Source organism: Wolffia australiana, chromosome 20, assembly GCF_029677425.1.
Source record: "Wolffia australiana isolate 7733 chromosome 20, ASM2967742v1".
NCBI classification, from domain to species: Eukaryota; Viridiplantae; Streptophyta; class Magnoliopsida; order Alismatales; family Araceae; genus Wolffia; species Wolffia australiana.
Genome location: NC_135854.1, coordinates 4,655,060 through 4,672,874, shown reverse-complemented (window position 1 = coordinate 4,672,874; position 17,815 = coordinate 4,655,060). Strand labels below are relative to the sequence as shown.

General features: G+C 42.5%; 1 protein-coding gene across 1 annotated transcript; it reads right to left on the bottom strand.

Moving 5' to 3' along the window:
• Positions 1-1,989: 1,989 nt before the first annotated feature.
• On the bottom strand, positions 1,990-17,657 carry LOC144716139 (Histidine kinase-, DNA gyrase B-, and HSP90-like ATPase family protein). The gene is made up of 19 exons (XM_078591196.1): positions 17,245-17,657; positions 15,886-15,960; positions 13,057-13,091; positions 12,893-12,971; positions 12,292-12,384; positions 12,123-12,207; positions 9,335-9,410; positions 8,000-8,128; positions 5,658-5,756; positions 5,479-5,580; positions 4,906-5,067; positions 4,700-4,795; positions 4,441-4,492; positions 4,240-4,351; positions 3,432-3,798; positions 2,771-2,859; positions 2,656-2,698; positions 2,445-2,567; positions 1,990-2,352 (listed from the first exon to the last, which is right to left on the bottom strand). The coding sequence occupies exons 1-19, from the start codon at positions 17,621-17,623 to the stop codon at positions 2,296-2,298; spliced, it is 2,253 nt and encodes a 750-aa protein (XP_078447322.1). The 5' UTR covers positions 17,624-17,657; the 3' UTR covers positions 1,990-2,295.
• Positions 17,658-17,815: the final 158 nt, after the last annotated feature.

The window sequence follows — 17,815 nt, the reverse complement described above, 5'->3', positions numbered from 1 at the left end:
GATTTCTTTGACATTGTCACAATCTGCATATCATTCACTAATCTCTGGTATCATGGATTCTAAGATCCATGTGAAGACAACATCCTCATCACAACACCACTTTGAATATTTAGGAATAATGTCTAAAAGTTGATTTCTTGCTTGAAGTGTCTGATATATGTACTTTGCTTGCTTGTACAGATTATGACCAGTGAATCAGTTTCTTCGAGAGCCATCCGTCTCCCACTTAGGAGAACTCAAATCCACGCCCGACACTGATGTCTTCTTCTTTAGCCCATAACCAAGGATGCAAGAAAGACAAAGGAGCAGAGAAACCAGAATGAAGTATAACTTTCAGGGGAATAGAATGACCACACCTGGGTTGCAGAAGGTGAGAAAGGGCTCAAAATTTCAGTGTAGATAAGAAATGTGGAGGGATAGTGCTTCAAAATATTGTACACTAATCATGCCGCAAAATAGGGTATCAGCACAAGGCATCGTGCAGACTAAGCTTCAGCAATTGAAATATCCTTCAGGAAGTTCATTCTTCCAGGTGGGCAGGGAATTGTTCTCATCATGTAGACACAGGTGTGCACAAACAGGTTCTCCAGTCAGTCTGGAGGGTAATTGAGATCTTTCTAATGAGGATTTAAGAGGGTGGAGAAAGAAGAGTGGAAGATGGTACAGTGAAGAAAGTTGATGCTTGACTTGTTTTCCTTAAGGGGTAACACAATATAATACACAACAAGATATTGGGTCAGAGTTTCCTGAGAAGAGAGTGGCTACCCACTGGAGCTTATACAAGCTACCATTGGTGAGTCTATTCTGCTTTGGGGACACACCTTGCATGCACACTGGCAGAAACTACATCAAACTATGCCATCGATCTTGTTGATGATAAGTCGTCATCCGTTTTCATACACTACTAATAATATCGACACTGAATTCTTAATATTAAACAGGGAAGAGTTTCTACAGTTAGTTTAAGTTCATGTGTGATACAATGCAAGTGACATATATTGATTCCACATTGTGAGCTCAATTAAAGATTTGTAATCAGAATGTATTCAATCACCTACTTATTCATAAGTTTCTAAGGTCACGTCACAAATCACTATTGATATTTTTTAAACACAAAATCACTGGTTAATGTCATCATTCAAAAGTAGATTACATCAAGTCAATCAAAGGGATAGCCAAGGATCAGATAACTACACTTCACCTTGACCATCAGTCATAACCCAACTACTTGATCCCAATACAGGTTATGCCATGCACTAACTATAGAAAAAATGTGGTGTCAATCCACTTTATGTGCAATGCAATGAACACAAAGCTATACAAATACACCACAGAGCAATGGTACAACAATGCCTTCACAACCAAATCATGTGCAAGCATTCTTAGATGTCACATGTAACAAAGATGACAACATCACCAATAATAACAAAGTATCCTCTCAAAGTGCTTTGCAGGCTCCAAAAACAGCAAACTTTGACATTATACTAGTTCACCTCAGATGGCCTCGCCTATCGAAACTCCTTTGAATACTCCATGTTGTGTAGACGATGGCTTGTCGAGTTGCTCAAGTGACAGACCAAATGCCACTTATTGAGCACGGCCAAGATCGTAGAGGAGTTTTTATCAGGGTGCCCAATATGCTTGCCTGAAGAGTTTTCCTTGTCCACATGGGATTTAGTGAACAAGAGTAAACAATTACTTTAACTATCACCAAGTCTTCTCTCTAAGTATAAACTTTTTTCACCAAAAATGTACTCCATACAATGGTTTTACGATTTGGTTTATAATAAAAACATCCAAAATAATGTAAAAAAGGGTGGCGAAGGCCATCTCATATGCTTTGTATATATTGAAAAAAAATACAAAAGGGTTGGGATCAATTGGGCCGACACAATAGCAGAATTCCCATGAGCCTCCTAAATACAAAGAACCAATTTAAATTTCAAGGAGATATTCTTGTCCGGAATTGTGAAAATCAACACAACTATGTACTAAAAATCAAAAAAGAAATATAATTTACATCAGTTTAGATGAAAGTCATGCATTCATAAAATGTAGTCATCGCTCTGGATTTCTTTACAAGAATATCAGATCAGTTTTCAAACGGGATGAAGAACAGGCCCATAACAACCCACGCAATAAAAGCCTTAAAAAATCAGCGTGCTTTTTTTCCGACGTACCTTTCCCCTCTCCAAAATCATGTGGTGCATCTTCCCTAAAAATTATCAAAATAAAAAAGAAATATAACACTGAATGGAATATTTACATAGTTTTAGCTCTGGAAGGCCCTTTGTGTCACCGTCCACTCTTGGCCAGCTTCTGTAGTAGATCCTGGATTGTGGTAGAAGCATCCTAGAAAAAAAGAGAAAAGAAAGGCCAATACAATCCATAAAAATAATCAAAGTCTAAAAAATAACTGGATAAAGAGGGGTTAAATCCCTTACTCTAAGCATCTTCCTCAGTTTATCCTCCTCTCTGTCTCTTCGAATCCGCTCCTCGGAAAACAAATCAATCAAAGCCTCCTGCTCTTTATTTGCTTTCTCCAAGTTCTTTTCCGTTTCTCTCAACTGCAATTATTGGTTCATCCATTAAACCGACCCACAGAACAGAATAACAAAATCAAAAAAAATAACAAGAATCGGAAACTGGTCTCACCCGTATGGACAACGATCTCTCTCGATCTTCTGACTGCTTCAGCCTAGAAAGAACATGAAAAAAGAGTCGAAATCATGGTTTTAAAAAAAAATTAGATTGACGATCGAACGCTCACCTATCTTGGAGCCTCAAAACTTCAATGCTCAGCTCAGAGACAGAACATCCAACAATCGCCATACCCCTGCCATTAGATACCCCGCCGTCCTGCCAAGCGAGCCATAAGCAATATAAATCATAGTTCGGTCCAATATTTACACAAAAGAAATGACTCTCAAAAAAGAATCAATATTTCTTATAGTAACCCTTTTATTTGGAAATCAGAGCCCATTTTTAATTGATTTCACATTTTTCCGTTGAATAAAATAAGTAAATTTATTCAAATAAAATAATAAATTATTAATGAAAAAAATAAAATTGTAGGAGAATGAGATCAATTCGTAAGTAAAATTCCTAGAAAAATAAGAATCATAATCATGAAAGGTATTTACACGTTCTACTTAAAAAGATATGGCTTTATCCACTATCATCAAAGTGCTAATCATAAGGTTCTCTTTAGCCAACTACTTCATCTACTTCAAAAAAATTTCTTGGTCCAAATAAACTAAAAATAGAAGGATATCATAAAATCATGAAAGGTATTTTAACACACTACTACATAATACCTTAACTGAAAAAAGATAATTCACTTCATCGACTTCAAAAGATATAGATGTATTTACAATTATCAAAGTACTAATCAAAGAATAATCTAGGACTGAATTGTCTAGGGTCCAAACCTTTTCGCTTGCCCCCGGTTCTGACTTGACAATAGCCATTGGATTGGGGGTCCCTCTTGGAGAGGCAGCAGATGGACTGGAAAAATCCGGGATGGGCTCTCCGCGGCCCATTTCAGAATCCTCTTGCCTTAAGTTAATGAAGCCCATTTGTTCTCTCTCATCGACGTTTCTGGGCGTGCACTGCTCGTTGAGATAAGGATTATGGTTGCCAATAACCGGTTCCATAAGCGGCAGGGGCCTTCTCTTAGCCCACCTTCCACTCTCTCCAGACGATGGGCTACTAACTTCAGGCGCCCCTTTCAGTGCTAATGTCTTCGAAAGGTTGTTCTTCTTGGGATCGTAGCCCACCCTAAAGCTATTCTTCCCCCTGTTATATAACAAGCAAAGGCAGTTAGAGTGAGAGAGAGACGGATAGAGAGAGAGAAGAGATGGGGAGAGTGATGAAACACCAGAAACCACAGGGATTGATAAAACCTGCCCATAAAATATTACTTCCCTCATAAAGGAAGAGAAAGAGACATATGGAGAGAGAAATGAGAAGGGTAGAGGGATTTGAAACTACACGTAGTGATTAAACCTGTCCATATAATATTATTCTCCTAAAGAGAGAGAAAGAGAGATGGTGAGAGAAAAAAGGGGATGGACTAATAAAATATAAGAAAACACAGAATGTGATAAAACTTGTTTATAAAGTATTCCCTCCTTAAAAGGACTACATATTAATAAAGTATCAAAAGACCATATTTCCCAATAATGAGCTGAAGAATCCAAAATAGCTCTGGTGGGGTCAGGATTAGCATCAGATTACCAGTAAGATTTCTGCATCTGAACGAGCCGGGCTTCAAGTCTGGCGAGCACAGTTGTTCTCTCAAAATCTTGTTTATCGTGGGCCGGCTCAACAAAATTAGCTTCCAGAACGCCTGCACATTAGGTATTAACCCCAATAAACAAACTAATCACATGCTAAAACTTGATTATTGTCACAGCCGGATGAGAGTGAGTAATATACCAATGACACCACGGCCCCCACTACCAGACGCATTCCATACCCTCCAGAAAGGCTGTTAAAAGATAAAATAGTAAAGGTTATGAAAGAAAAAACTGAGCTTCTGCAAGGCTATCTTTTTTTGACAAAAAGTGATTCTTCTTTAAAAAATTGTTTCTTCATAGACTTGCTAACATTGAGTCATTAAATTCGTAACCTAAATTCCGGACCTTATTTCAATTGACGAGCCAAGTGGAATACGTGAGAGGACCAAAGTTAATACCTTTATGAGCCGGTTCTTGTGGTAAACGTTGAAGCCCTGGACGTCAACGTGGTCCTTGGCGTCTTTCACAAAGCCTATGGTCACAATAGCTAACAGCTATCGACGATTAAGGCAAAACAATTATCAGAAGATATTACAGGAGAATACAATTCATCTTTTTAAAAAAAGAATAAAATCCAAATTTAGAGAGTAATGGGGGGAAGTACGTGAATATCTCTCGGGATGCCTTCATTTGTACCCTGGGGTTTGTAGGTGACTTCTTCCTTGAACATCATATCATCTACGATGCTGTGATGAACAATTTCTTTTCCACGCAGGAACATTCTGAAGCCCTGTGGAAGCCTGAGGTAGAGGATTGACGCATAGCTCTGCACAGGAAGCGAGAAGATTAGGGTCGATTATTTGAATCATAACACAGTCGAAGTTGAATCATAGAAGACAAGCCATGAGCATGGGTCTAAGGATTGGATCCGTTGGAAAGACACGATCGATCGATTGTGATCAGATTATTCTAACCAATCACTGATCAGAACGGAGTGAATCCAATCAGATTGAAAGATTCGATCAATCTATTGGCCCTGATAGTGATTGGATCTGATTAAATAAACTTGATCAGCAGTATCTTGATCTGTTCAAGTTGTCAAATATTTTCGAAAATGGTGACAGGGAATTGCGTCGGGAAATGTAATTTACTGCATGGCTTCTGATGTTTGATTGTCATTATAGGAAATAGTCGAGCTCAAAAAAGGATCATTCTAATCAAAGCAAGAGAAGCATACCCTTAATGAGTGACGATAAGTAAGAAAATGCCTAGAGTTTGGAAATCTCTTAGCCATTTCAATCTTCTTCTCGTCCCGGTTCACCCCTCTGATTTGGATATCCTGCAAAAAGAATATCTCAATAAATGAGTATAAAATCCATGATAGTCGTGCGAAATAAAGTCTGAGCAGCTACATACATGTGGATCAGTCCCAAAATCGAGTTCGAGAAGGCCTTGTTCATCTTCCCAGAGATTGAATATAATTATGCGTGTACCTCGATCGCCCATTGGATCAAACTACAGGACACCAAGTACAAATTTGAATAAGCGCATATCATTCAACCATAGACATAGAAATCAATACCTAGCAGTTTCTTATTTCGACCAGAATGGGCTTGAAATCTAATATTTTCCTAACCAGATAAGACTTTTTTTGAATAACAAAAAAGGCGGTCACCCAAAAAGGGTCGGTAACCACCCTCAAATTACATGCCTTACGCCATAAGGCTTTATCACAAAGGGGTTTATCCTCTCCCCTCTCTTTTCCCGACTCAGGGGAACCAAGCTGCCAGAAGTCCTTCCACCTCGTGGGCTAGCCCATTCATAGAGGCCGTCCCCCCACGAAAGATCACGTCATTTCTGTGGCGCTATATTCCCCAGAGCACTGCCAACACTTTGACCCGACTTCTCTTTGTCTAGAGCCGAGTCTCTGTATCGAGTCCCATAAGGCTTCCTCTGATGTCGGGTTCACCGTCGTCTGAGCTCAAGTAGCCCAAATCGTGCGAGCAAGAGGGCACTCGAAGAATTAGTGATTACAATCCTCTTCTCCTCCTGTGCACAATACGCATTCCGTCGGTGCGTCGGGATACATCTTCTTTCAGAAGACTCGATTCGTCGCTCTTTTTTGAAACACAAGCCACCCGAAGATCTTCACTTTCAGAGGGACCTTTAGACGCCATATCACTTGGACAGATCATGTGTGTGCCATCTCTATATTGTCTATGTTTGCCTGATTGATTCCCATGTAGGCTTACCACACAGTAAAGGGGCATTGGACCAGTCTCAGTCATCACTCATGGCGACACAACTGTCAACCAACTGACGCCCAGGAATGAATGCCGACTGGGATGGTCCTACAAGTTCCCCTATCACCCCTCTCAATATGTTAGCTAAGACCTTTGCAATGATAAGATATATGGAGTTGGATAGAGAGATTGGGCGAAAATCCTCAATTATTTCAGCGCCTTGCTGCTTAGGTATGAGGACCAGGTAGGCCTTGTTTAGTCTCTCCATGCTGCCCGTCCTTTGGCGGAATTCCTCCAGTGTGGCCATCACGTCTGGCCTCACCAGCTCCCAGAATGTAGAAGAAAACTGGCATACCATCCGAGCCAGGTGCTCCTTTGCCGTTGAGACCTTTGATTACCGCTTTGACATCTTCCTCCTAGAAAGGTCGAATGAGTTCTGTTTTGTGGGAGGGGTCCAGTAGCCGAGCCCCCCTACCACACCACGTCCACGTGTTACGCCTTCCCTTCTTGTAAAATCCTTGGAAATGGTCTGCAATTGCCTTTTCCACCGGTTGCGCGCCGATGTGCTCTTGGCCTCCCACTTTCACTTTTCATATGTTGTTTGACCGTCGTCTCCCGTTTGTGGCCAAGTGGAAAAATTTTGTATTCACATCTCCTTCCTGTAGCCATAATTGTCTGGATCGTTGTCTCCAATCCATCTCAAGCCTCTTGTCCTCTACGGCTACCACCCCCCTCCACTTCCTTCGCTCAAGTGTTTCTTCTTCTACCAGGAATCGTGTGTCCTTGATGTCGTCCAGTGTTTTGATTTTGGTCAGGGCCTCGTTTCTCGCTAACTTTCTTTGTCCGTGAACTCGTTTGCGAAACTCCACCAAATGTTGTTGGAGTGCCTGCAGCTTGGCGTCCAATGATTCCGCTTCAGATCGTAGACAGGGTTGTGATAGCCATTTGTCTTTAACCTCTTCCTTGAAGCCCGCCTCTAGTAGCCACGATTTGTCCATCTTGAGATAAGTGGGTCGCTTGGACGCCTCATTGCCGGTCCATGATATCGGTGTATGATCGGACATGGGACACGAAAGTGACCTCACTTCCGCTAGAGGGCATTGTTCGGCCAGCTCCACAGAGCATAGGAATCTGTCTAGGTGTGACATTTTGTTGCACCCCGTTGTGCTTCTCCATGTGTATATGCAATCAGAGGGCCCCGTTTCTTGTAATGATGTCTCGGCAATGAGAGCCCAAAAGTCTTCTGAATCGACGTCTTGCCCTCCGGCTTCATTCAGCCGGTCCCCTGCCTCTAAAGTCACGTCAAAATCTCCCCCCAATAATATAGGGCAATGTCCTTATCACAAAATATCAGGACAAATTTCTGACCATTATGCAATATGCAAAATATGCACATTACCATGTCGGTTACCAACAAAATTGACATAGAATGAACAAAATGCAGTAACTTAAAAAAATACTAGAAAAATTCATCACAGAAATAGAGCATTGAAATTGTTAGACATCGATACTCACCTGATGCAGAAGATCATCTTCACTCGCATAGGGAGACCACTGGACAATGGTTTCAAGATTTTTTGTCCAATCAGCTTCTGATGACCTCACCATCTTTTTCCACTTTCCTTCTCCTACAGCGTAGTCAAGCTTTCAAAGAAAACCAAGCGTGTCTTAGGGTTTGGAGCAGCGCAGACTGTACAAATGTATTCGTACTAATAGTTATAAAGAAGAAAACTAAGGAGTCTGTAAAAGATATATTTTACACTAGGAATAAAAGCGTAGTAACCTCCCGCATGGACTATACTTCTTGGAATTTTAAGTGCAACTGGTACAATGAAAAAAAGTGGAAAGCTTAATAAGAGGTGTCTGACTGCACCTGATGTTGCTCCTTTTATGTACAGATCCCTTTTCCTAATTATACTTTTTCTTTAAAACTTCATCCTCATGTATTTTTACATGTGTTCTGTTAAGACCCCGATCCAGACTTATCAAAGCCAGCAGGGGCCCAGAAGACCCTTGCCCTTTCGGCCCACAAAAGGGGGGCCGAACAGGCCCAAACCCAAGAAGGGGTCATGACTCACGGAGTCCCGTGAGTCATAAGAGAAGGGGGGGCCGCGATGAATGGAGGCAGACAAACCCTAGTAAGACTCTCCCCTCCTACACCCCCTTTTTCTCTCGATCTCCTTCTCGCTCCCTTAACCCGTCCCCTCCCTTGCACTCTCCAGGAGCTCCAGGCGGACGTATCGACTACGAGACCGCCGCTCCCTCCCTCTCGCTTGGGCGTCCTCCTCCCTAGCCACGCCCTTCCCTATCTTTCCTGTCTTTCAAACTTCATTCCTTTCATACTGTTCACGGAGAACACTTGTTGCAAGTTTGGAATTCTATTGAATATCGGGAGAGTGTACGAGGAGCCCATCATGTTCCTGAAGAGATCTGTTTTTTTGTAGCTTCTCTTGAGGATTACTAATAGGCCAGTGCAATCCTTTTTCTAGGGAAACCCTAAACGAGGGCAAACACATCTGCCTGAGTGAGTGGGAGTCATGACAAGAGGCCTTCTTCCTTCTTTTTTCATATTTTTCCATACCTAATTAGGATTCGATCTACCAGAAAACTCTACAAAAGGGAAATCCGTTCTGATCCATATGAACGATGCAATCACCAGGAATAATACCACATTCTTTGGTAGATGGAAACTAAAATTTCAGATGATTGATTAAGTATAAGATAAGATTAGGCAAAATAAAAGAATGCGTATTTGGATGTAATTTGAAAGTTTATCGAGTAGGCAAACATAGTTTATCGAGTAAATAATGTGAAAGCGAGTGCTATCAGATAGGTGCATCAAAATTTTACCATAGGAACAACAATATCTTCTTGTCCAGTAGTCCTCAGAAACGTGTATGACAACATTCCAATGCTCTGGCTAGGGCTGCAAACCAAAAGTCAAAGGATTAGACGTGAATAATGCGGTAAATAAAGGCTAAAACCAAAATCAACCGTAGGGTGGGGACTGACATACAGCGGCAGAAATAAAAAGATGAATATTATTAATATTCAATCAATCCTGGATTGACACAATTAATGAACCATTACCTAGGCTAGGGATGAAAAAGCTTGAAGCCGCTTTGTAAACACAAGGATCGTTAATATTACACAGGAGGAACGAAAGACGCATAACTACAATTGTCAGAGATCCAGCCCTGCATGTAACTGTTAAACTAAATAGTCCATTAATCTAAGGGTAGGTGTGCCTTTCCCACGAATAGTTCAGTAAGAACATCTATTTTTCCCTTTAGGGTTTGAGGTGGAGAATCGGTAGCAGCTAGCAACTCAAATTTGCAACATGGTATCAGAGCCAACAAGTCACCAGCACTCTGCAGACTTCTGCTCTCCAAACACCTCAGGGGCCGATATGACCTACAGTCTGCCATCACAAATCTTGAGTGGCGGGCAGAAGCTGCTGAACCTCGAATGTGATTTGCCACTGGATAGCTTATGTGCGGAGGATTGATGCCTGTGGCTTGTTATTTGACCTACTGGTCACAAAGTTGGAAGTACCACCCATCAACTTCCATCGGAAAGGCACTGTTGAGCCGACTTAACCTTCCAGTTTGTGGGAAGTCAGAACGACCTATAAAGTCAGAACTGGTAGCAGCATCCTTTCCTTCAAGAGGATGATACGCTAACTCACAAATTGCTGTCCGGGAAAAGACTCACTTGGCCCACTGTTTTTCCAGTCAACCACTTGGAGATGGAACAAGCCATGGAAAAAGCTATTATCCCACATATTGCAGATCTGGCAAACCAGAGCTTGATTGCTGTGGTGGTTCCTGAAGCCATGAAGATCACTGGATTCAAGCTATTAACCTCTTTCGGTTTTTTTATAGTCATTCATCAGTTTTTGAGATTTTAAACCAACTGTCTCCTTCAAACTTGATTGTTTCGTTTTCAGAAATCTGGAATATCACTGCAAGCACTTTCCCGTGTAATGTAAAGCAATTTCACTCGCTATGTGACACATCTTGCAATATGAACAGCACAGGTTGTCCATTGCGTCTATTATTTGAAATCACCCTTGATGGTGTGCAAACTGAGTTGTCCCTTCTCTATAGTCAAGCTGAGCATCTGAAGGTCGCTTAACTTCACTCTTTTTGAGGGAGAACTGTTACATGGCCTTCGTTGTCATTAGAAATCAGGTTGGATAATAGCATTTGCCTTATTAGAGACTTCTGCGCAAAAACTGTAATCTTGTATCAGCCTTGAATGGGCAGATTGAGGTTAGAAATATGTGAGTTTCTCCTTTGTTTTATCTTGCGAATGTCTGAGCTACCATGCCAGCGAGCTGATATGATACAGGGCCGTTGTTACGCCAAACGGGGGCCCTGTATGTCATCCAAGCCATTCTATCGGCCCAACTAGGCCCAAACTGTTGGGCTTCCTCCCGCATATATATACATACGGGGAAGAAAGAAAGGGACATGAAGAATTTCCATCGTAAGCCACTCTCTCTTCCCTAAACTTCTCTTACTTCCCTCTCCCTGCCATCTCTCGCACTTACCCTACCTCTTCTTGTTCCCCATCCTCTCACGTCTCTCCCAGGCATCGCAACTCTGTCCCGCGGAATCGAAGCTGCTGCTCCAAGGGAGGTGATCAGCCATGCCGGAGTTGTGATCTATTTCTCTCTCTCTCGACCTCTCTTTCAATTCTATCATATCGAACAATCTTGGAGACGGCTTCATATTCAAGAATTGTCAAAGAGACGTTCAAGATTATCTTTCAATCGTCAAATTACATAGATGCGTTCAAGAATGTATCCCGAGCTCATCCCGTCGCCCTGTCTCCACCTTTCTCCTCCCATCTCCCAAAGTTTAACAGTTGTGTAAAAGGAGTAAGTTCAATTTTATAGCATCCTCCATTATGATCTGGATACACTTTTCCAGGTCAAGGAATTTCTCTGGATTAAGATCTGATGGCTGAGATCCCATACTCAGGTCTGAAGCCCATTATGAATCTATAGATGTACACAATTGTAGTATACATCCTCTATTTGCAGTGAAGGTTCTTCAAAAAGTGGGTTTCTCTCTTTCTGTTATTTCGTTTCTTCAATCATGTTTTTCTGTATCCTCCTCGCGCATTGAATGGAATTCCATTCATTACTTGAGGGAGAGTGTTAGTAATAGGTCCATTATTGTTATTTCGTTTTCCTATGATTCCAACACTTGTATAAAGGAAAGGACCCCTCTAGTTTAATCGAGTTTGATTTCGTTCCCTTCTCTCCATCTGCCCAACTCCCAGCGCAGCGAGGTTCCCCTTCCATGCTTTATCCTCTCTTCTGTCTTCCGTTTACTTCCTCACAGTAACTCTTTTCTAGGGACTCAATATATCTAAGAATAAAGCATGCGAGGCAATTATTTTTATTTTATGTCATTATATTGTTACAAGTACGAAATTGTGCTACATTTCAGTCGCAATCTCATTGCAAGTCAAGCTAGCCATAAAGGCTGTCATCACAGTTCCTATACTGCCCTCCCACATTAAATTTTTCATCATAAGAAGACATCCACACAAAAACCTACTTTAGTAAAAACTATCTAAATCCAAAAATATACTAGAAGCAACTCAGAGTAAAAAAGAATGAAACCTTTTCCCTTCACCACCACCACAACGAGAGAAAACAATTACATCTGCTCCAAGCCTCATGGTGCTGGTTTTAAATCCATTTCCATCTAGTGAAAGGGAAGAAGAAAAAGATAGTAATTTTTTCATCATCTAGATCAAATTTCTGAAATATTTGAGACCGTGGAGCTTACATTGGCCAATGGTATTTGCTGATTTGCTCTTCACAGAGTAACCCAGTGACATACACTGTCTCATTTTGTCCGGATCCATCCCACCACCATTGTCTAAGAAAGCAAACAGACGCCTTAAGAATACATTTAATGAGTATAAAACTTAATTCACAAGAAACATAAACGATCAAGAAACAGTATTATCCTGTAATAATTTCGTAGACTCCTAGAGTCTAAAAATGTTTATCATCAACTCCTCATCCCATGCAGTAGTGTATTTGTTTATTTTATAAACCGTGAGACGCAATCTAGGAGTGTCCCATTTTTCATCAGGGTATTAGCGCATAACTAACATGTAAGCTACTTTAGAAATAATAAAACAATTTCTCTACTCGCATCCTTATTACAATTGGATGACAAGGAGAAAACTACAGCGTGACATGAAAAACTGTTCTCACAATCCAGATCCAGTATTTTTAGCTGAACTTGTTGGGGAGATTCATAATTTTTGGCACAAGAAAAGGGGATTGTACACCTTTTTCCTCTCGAATAGACTGGCTTAATTTATCATTTTTTTGAAATATAAAACTGGCTTAATTATATTCGTCATTGGCATTCTCACCTTCAACTAACAACATTTTCGTGAAATCCTTTTTATTCTCCAACACATCTATGCTGACAAACGTAGCTCCATTGCACACCTGACGAAACGAATATACTGGCATTATATTGGAGGAAATAACAGAGGTCTTGCAGAAGAATATATGAAAATGGATGTATGTGAACCTCATCAAGGGCATTGTCCAGGAGTTCCGCAATTGCTGAAATGAACAATGGACAAAAACTATTAGCAACAGACTAACGTGAAGACTAAATGCATTTATTTTCTCATTTCAAAAATGACCAAGAATTCAAGGCAATTATGGCTACAGGCAGGGGACGCGAACACGAGGTTCTTCCATCTGGTGGCAAACGGCAGGAGACGCACAAATCAAATATTGAAAATAAAGGTGGAAGAGCGGGAATACACTGGCACACAGGCAGTGGGACAGGCCATAGCAGACCATTTCAGATCCTTCTCCAGGAAGGGGAAACAGAGCAGATGGAAGTGGCGCGGCAAGGGGGCAAAGAGAGTGAGCTTTGCACATCAAGCAGAACTGATCCGACAATTTTCAGAAGACGAGGTCAAGACAGCAATTAAGGGGTTGAATGGGGAGGGAGCCCGGCTCCTGATGGCATCCCGGTATTCTTTTATAGCCAGTGTTGGAATCTGGTCAGATCGGATGTGATGGCCACATTTGAGGATTTTAGAGAGGGACGGGGCAACATGGAGAAGATTAATAGATCACATATTTTCCTCCTGCCGAAAGGTCCAGGGGCGGAAAAAATTGAAGACTTTAGACCCATTTCTTTGTCAAACTCAATCTACTTGATTATAGCCAAGGTGCTAGCAAATAGGCTCAGAGCAAGGATTGGTGAACTAGTCGGCCCCGCTCAGTCAGCTTTTATTCCTGGCAGGCTATTGGTGGACAGCGCGGTAACAGCCGGGGAAATCCTAGTCGCATGGAAGAGGAAGGGAACACGAGGGTTCATGTGGAAGGTTGATTTTGCCAAAGCATACGACTCTTTAGACTGGGATTTCCTATGGGCCTCAATGAAAAGGAGGGGCTTCCCCAAGAAATGGATAATATGGGTGAAGAGATGTATTACAACTCACTCTTGCACGGTGCTGGTAAATGGGCGGCCGGAAGGCGGTCGAATACAGCCTCAACGAGGAGTGAGACAAGGCTGCCGATTAGCACCGCTACTGTTTGTCTTGGCAGTGGACGCACTTGCAGTTTGCACTGAGCAAGCGTGCACAAAGGGCTTACTGCTAGGTTGTCAACTACCCGGGCAATCTGATGGAATTCCACTGCTACAATACGCTGATGACACCACCTTCTTCATTGAAGGTTCAGTGCGAAAAGCCAGAAATTTATCAGTACTGATTGATCTTTTTGCAGATTTCTCGGGACTTCAAATAAATAGGAGCAAATCGGCGTTTAGGTGTAACGGGCTCCCGCCAGAAGAGGAGTCACAGTGTGCGGAGATTCTAAGAACACCAATTGGACGACTCCCAATGAGATATCTTGGACTACCACTGACGACGGGGAGGATGAAGAAGGCTGATTGGCAACCTGTCATTGAGAAGATGGAAAGACGATTAGAGGGATGGCAAGCAAAAGTGCTATCGAAAGGGGGACGGTTGGTGCTGCTGAGGTCAGTTCTACCATCCATTCCGATTTTCTATCTCTCAGTATTCAAGATGCCCACAGGAGTCGGGAAGCGAATAGAAGGCATGATGAGGCGCTTCTTATGGAGAGGATCCGGACCAGCACAAAGGGGGGCCCTTGCGATGGTGGCATGGGATAAGGTATGTTGCCCCGTCAAGAGAGGCTGTCTGGGGGTCCTACACATGCAGAGTATGAACATGGCCCTTCTAACGAAATGGGTGGAGAGAATCATGAATCCACGAGGGGATCTGGTCATCCATTTATTGCGTGACATCTATGGTGGGAGACTGAATTGGGACAGAATGGCAGGCCCACATCATGGAGCATCCCTGCTCTGGCAAGGGCTGAGGCAGGTTTTTCCAAGAGTACAAGGATTTTTCTTGGCCAAGTTAGGCGATGGGACGGCATTCCGATATTGGAGAGACGCATGGTCGCCACGGGGTATTCTTTGTGAGATATTCCCCAGACTGTATGCTCTTGCCCAGGAGCAAGATGCTCATGTGTGTAACTGCTGGGAGGGAGCGTGGAACCCGATCATACATGGGCCCTTATCTGACCAGCGTGTGTCCGAGCTCATCGATATGCAGCAATCCCTATTACAGTTAAGACCAGAGGATGGAGAAAAGGACAGGTGGAAGTGGACAAATGGCCCCTTTTTGATTTGAAAGGTTTATACGATGATCCGACAGGGGCAAGAGGATGACAGGGCACTAGTCCGTGCATGCAGGTTCATATGGCGACAAAGAGTCCCATTGAAGGCAAGATTTTTTGGATGGCTGCTAGCAAGGAAAAAATTAATGACTAGAGTCTTTCGCAAAAGGCTATACCCAGATACTTCGCCACAATGCGTACTATGTATGAACGGGGAGGAAGATTGCAACCATCTCTTCTTTGAATGCTCCTTTGCTCGCACGGTTTGGGCCAGCCAGCCACTTCTAAGGTTGAAGGTGACATCTGAAGGGGCTTTTTGGGACTCGGCACAGAATTGCGCGGGTAGAGGAAACAAGAACAGGAGCCGATCTCGAGAGGTGTTGTGGGCCATTTGGTTACATAGAAACGAGGTGGTGTTCCGAGGAAGAAGGGCTTCTACAGATGGAGCAATACAAGAAGCAGAAGGAATTATGGCTGCATGGTCATCCCATGCGACGGGAGGTGTAGGGAGATATTGAAGATGACTGAAAGGAGTGTATAGGGCCTCTATGGTCCAAATGGGAGGTTCACCAATTCATCGGGTGTTCTTATAGTTCAAAAAAAAAAATGACCAAGAAGTTAAAAAAAAACCAGCAAAATTAACGTCTCAATAATGAGAACAAATCAACCAAGGCAAGACTTGTAAGGTTACCGCCAAGTGCCCACTTATGACTGGTAGCATTTGAATGCAAAAATTTGGGGTGAACCCTCACATGGTCCATGCCACCTGCATGAATGAAAGTAAACGAATATCAAACCAAGGTATAATAAATTAAGCTTGAACAAGCGCATTGTGGATTGATGCTACTTCATGGTCACATGGTTTTCAGACTCCGAAGCTCGACCACGTACACAATACTACCAAAGAAATTAGTTTTTTTTGCCAACTAATGTGATAAACGAGGATTCATCTTCTTTCTAAACTCTAATTTCCATACCAACACAACAGGGCAATCGTCAAAAGAAGAAGTCGGCCTCCGACGACTTCAAATTTATACTCCAGCCAACAAAGTGGATCATTCCTCATTTGCATCATTTGTTCATTACTTCTGCCGCATACTGAAGTCGACTCGACTTTCACTAAATTGATAGTCAGTTTTCAGAGCCATATTTCCCAAAACTTCTGCAGTTCTACGCCTAAAGAAAACTACAATATGAAACAGACGAATCCAATCAATGCAGCACAGCCCGCAAAATATTAAGAAGATTTCACCTTTTACAGTTCCCAGGCTGTAAATAAAAATCTTGGTTGAAATGAAACAAAAGCAATAAAAAACTCATGATAGCTGATTAGCCTGATTTAGACGGGTAAAAAATATCCATTAGCCAGGATACCCGCCCATGAACTTCCACATAGTGTGATAATGTGGGGCAAACGGAGTAAAAACCTATGTCACCGATGAATCATGCCACAAAATCTATCATAGTGTCTTAATTTTCCATCAACACTCTCATAGTCAAACAATGATGCCTTTAAATGAAGTAAGAACCTAGGTCACCGATGAATCATGCCACAAAATGTATCATAGTGTCTTAATTTTCCATCAACGCTCTCATAGTCAAACAATGGTGCCTTTAAACGAAGTAAAAACCTAGGTGGCCGATGAATCACGCAACTAATTCCATCATAGTGGCTTAATTTTCTATCAACACCCTCCTCCTTAATAGACGAAAGATTCCTATGATGTCAATGCCAATAGAATTCATGTCATTAGATAGTCGGACAATGGTGCAGAAAAACGAAGCAAAAACTAAAGCCGCCAACTAAATCATCCCACAAAATCAACCATACAGTCTCAATTCTCCATAAACACCCTCATAATGCGACAATGTGCCGTACAAAAACTAACCCGTCCACAAACACATGCCACAAAATCCACCGTATAAAAACAACACTCCCACAAATCAATCGCCCAAACACCCAAACAAACCTCGATTACCCAACAAAATAACACCAAACACGGCAACCGACCACATGCAAAAAAAAAAAAAACACAAAAAAATGATATACCCGATTGAGAGGACGACTCCACCGAGGAACCCACATAATCCCCGGCCTTCCAGAACTGCTTGCAGATCCTCCTAGGGTTCCCGAGCGATCCTCCGGCCACGGGGAACATCTCCAGCGGCTGGGGAACCGCCGGCAACCTCCTCAAATCCATCGGAATCGGGTCAAGAAACCCCAGAGGCAGCGGATGAACCGTTCCAGCCTCCGATTTCATCCTCTTAACCCTATCCTCGTACTCTCCCCGATCGACAGAGCTCAATCCGCCATCGCTATCGCCGCCTCCTTCGTCTTCGTCGCTGCTCGACAAATCGATCAGCGCCGCGGCCGCCGGAATCTCCCACGGCCGCCGCCCGCAGTCCGCCTCCCTCTTCACCTCCGCCATCGCTCGCTCGCTCGATCGATCGATTCGATCGCCTTCCCCAAACCAGCCCCATTTTATACCCTCTTACCCAGCTTTTATAGGGCAGGATAATTTCTCTTAACCGCTCTTTGGGTTAATTCCTTGCGTTCGTACCCCTACGTTCTTTTTTTTAAAAAGGTCGGTTCCCGCCGTCCAACTTAGATCCAACGGTGT

What these genes read in the sequence shown, in the direction of transcription:
- LOC144716139 (XM_078591196.1), bottom strand. Translation starts at nt 17,623, where the DNA reads ATGGCGGAGGTGAAGAGGGAGGCGGACTGCGGGCGGCGGCCGTGGGAG. An exon ending in GGAGTCGTCCTCTCAATCGG is followed by an intron (nt 15,961 to 17,244) that starts GTATATCATTTT and finishes TCATTCATGCAG; the next exon opens with GTGGCATGGACCATGTGAGG. An exon ending in CAGATGCAGAAATCTTACTG is followed by an intron (nt 3,799 to 4,239) that starts GTAATCTGATGC and finishes GTTATATAACAG; the next exon opens with GGGGAAGAATAGCTTTAGGG.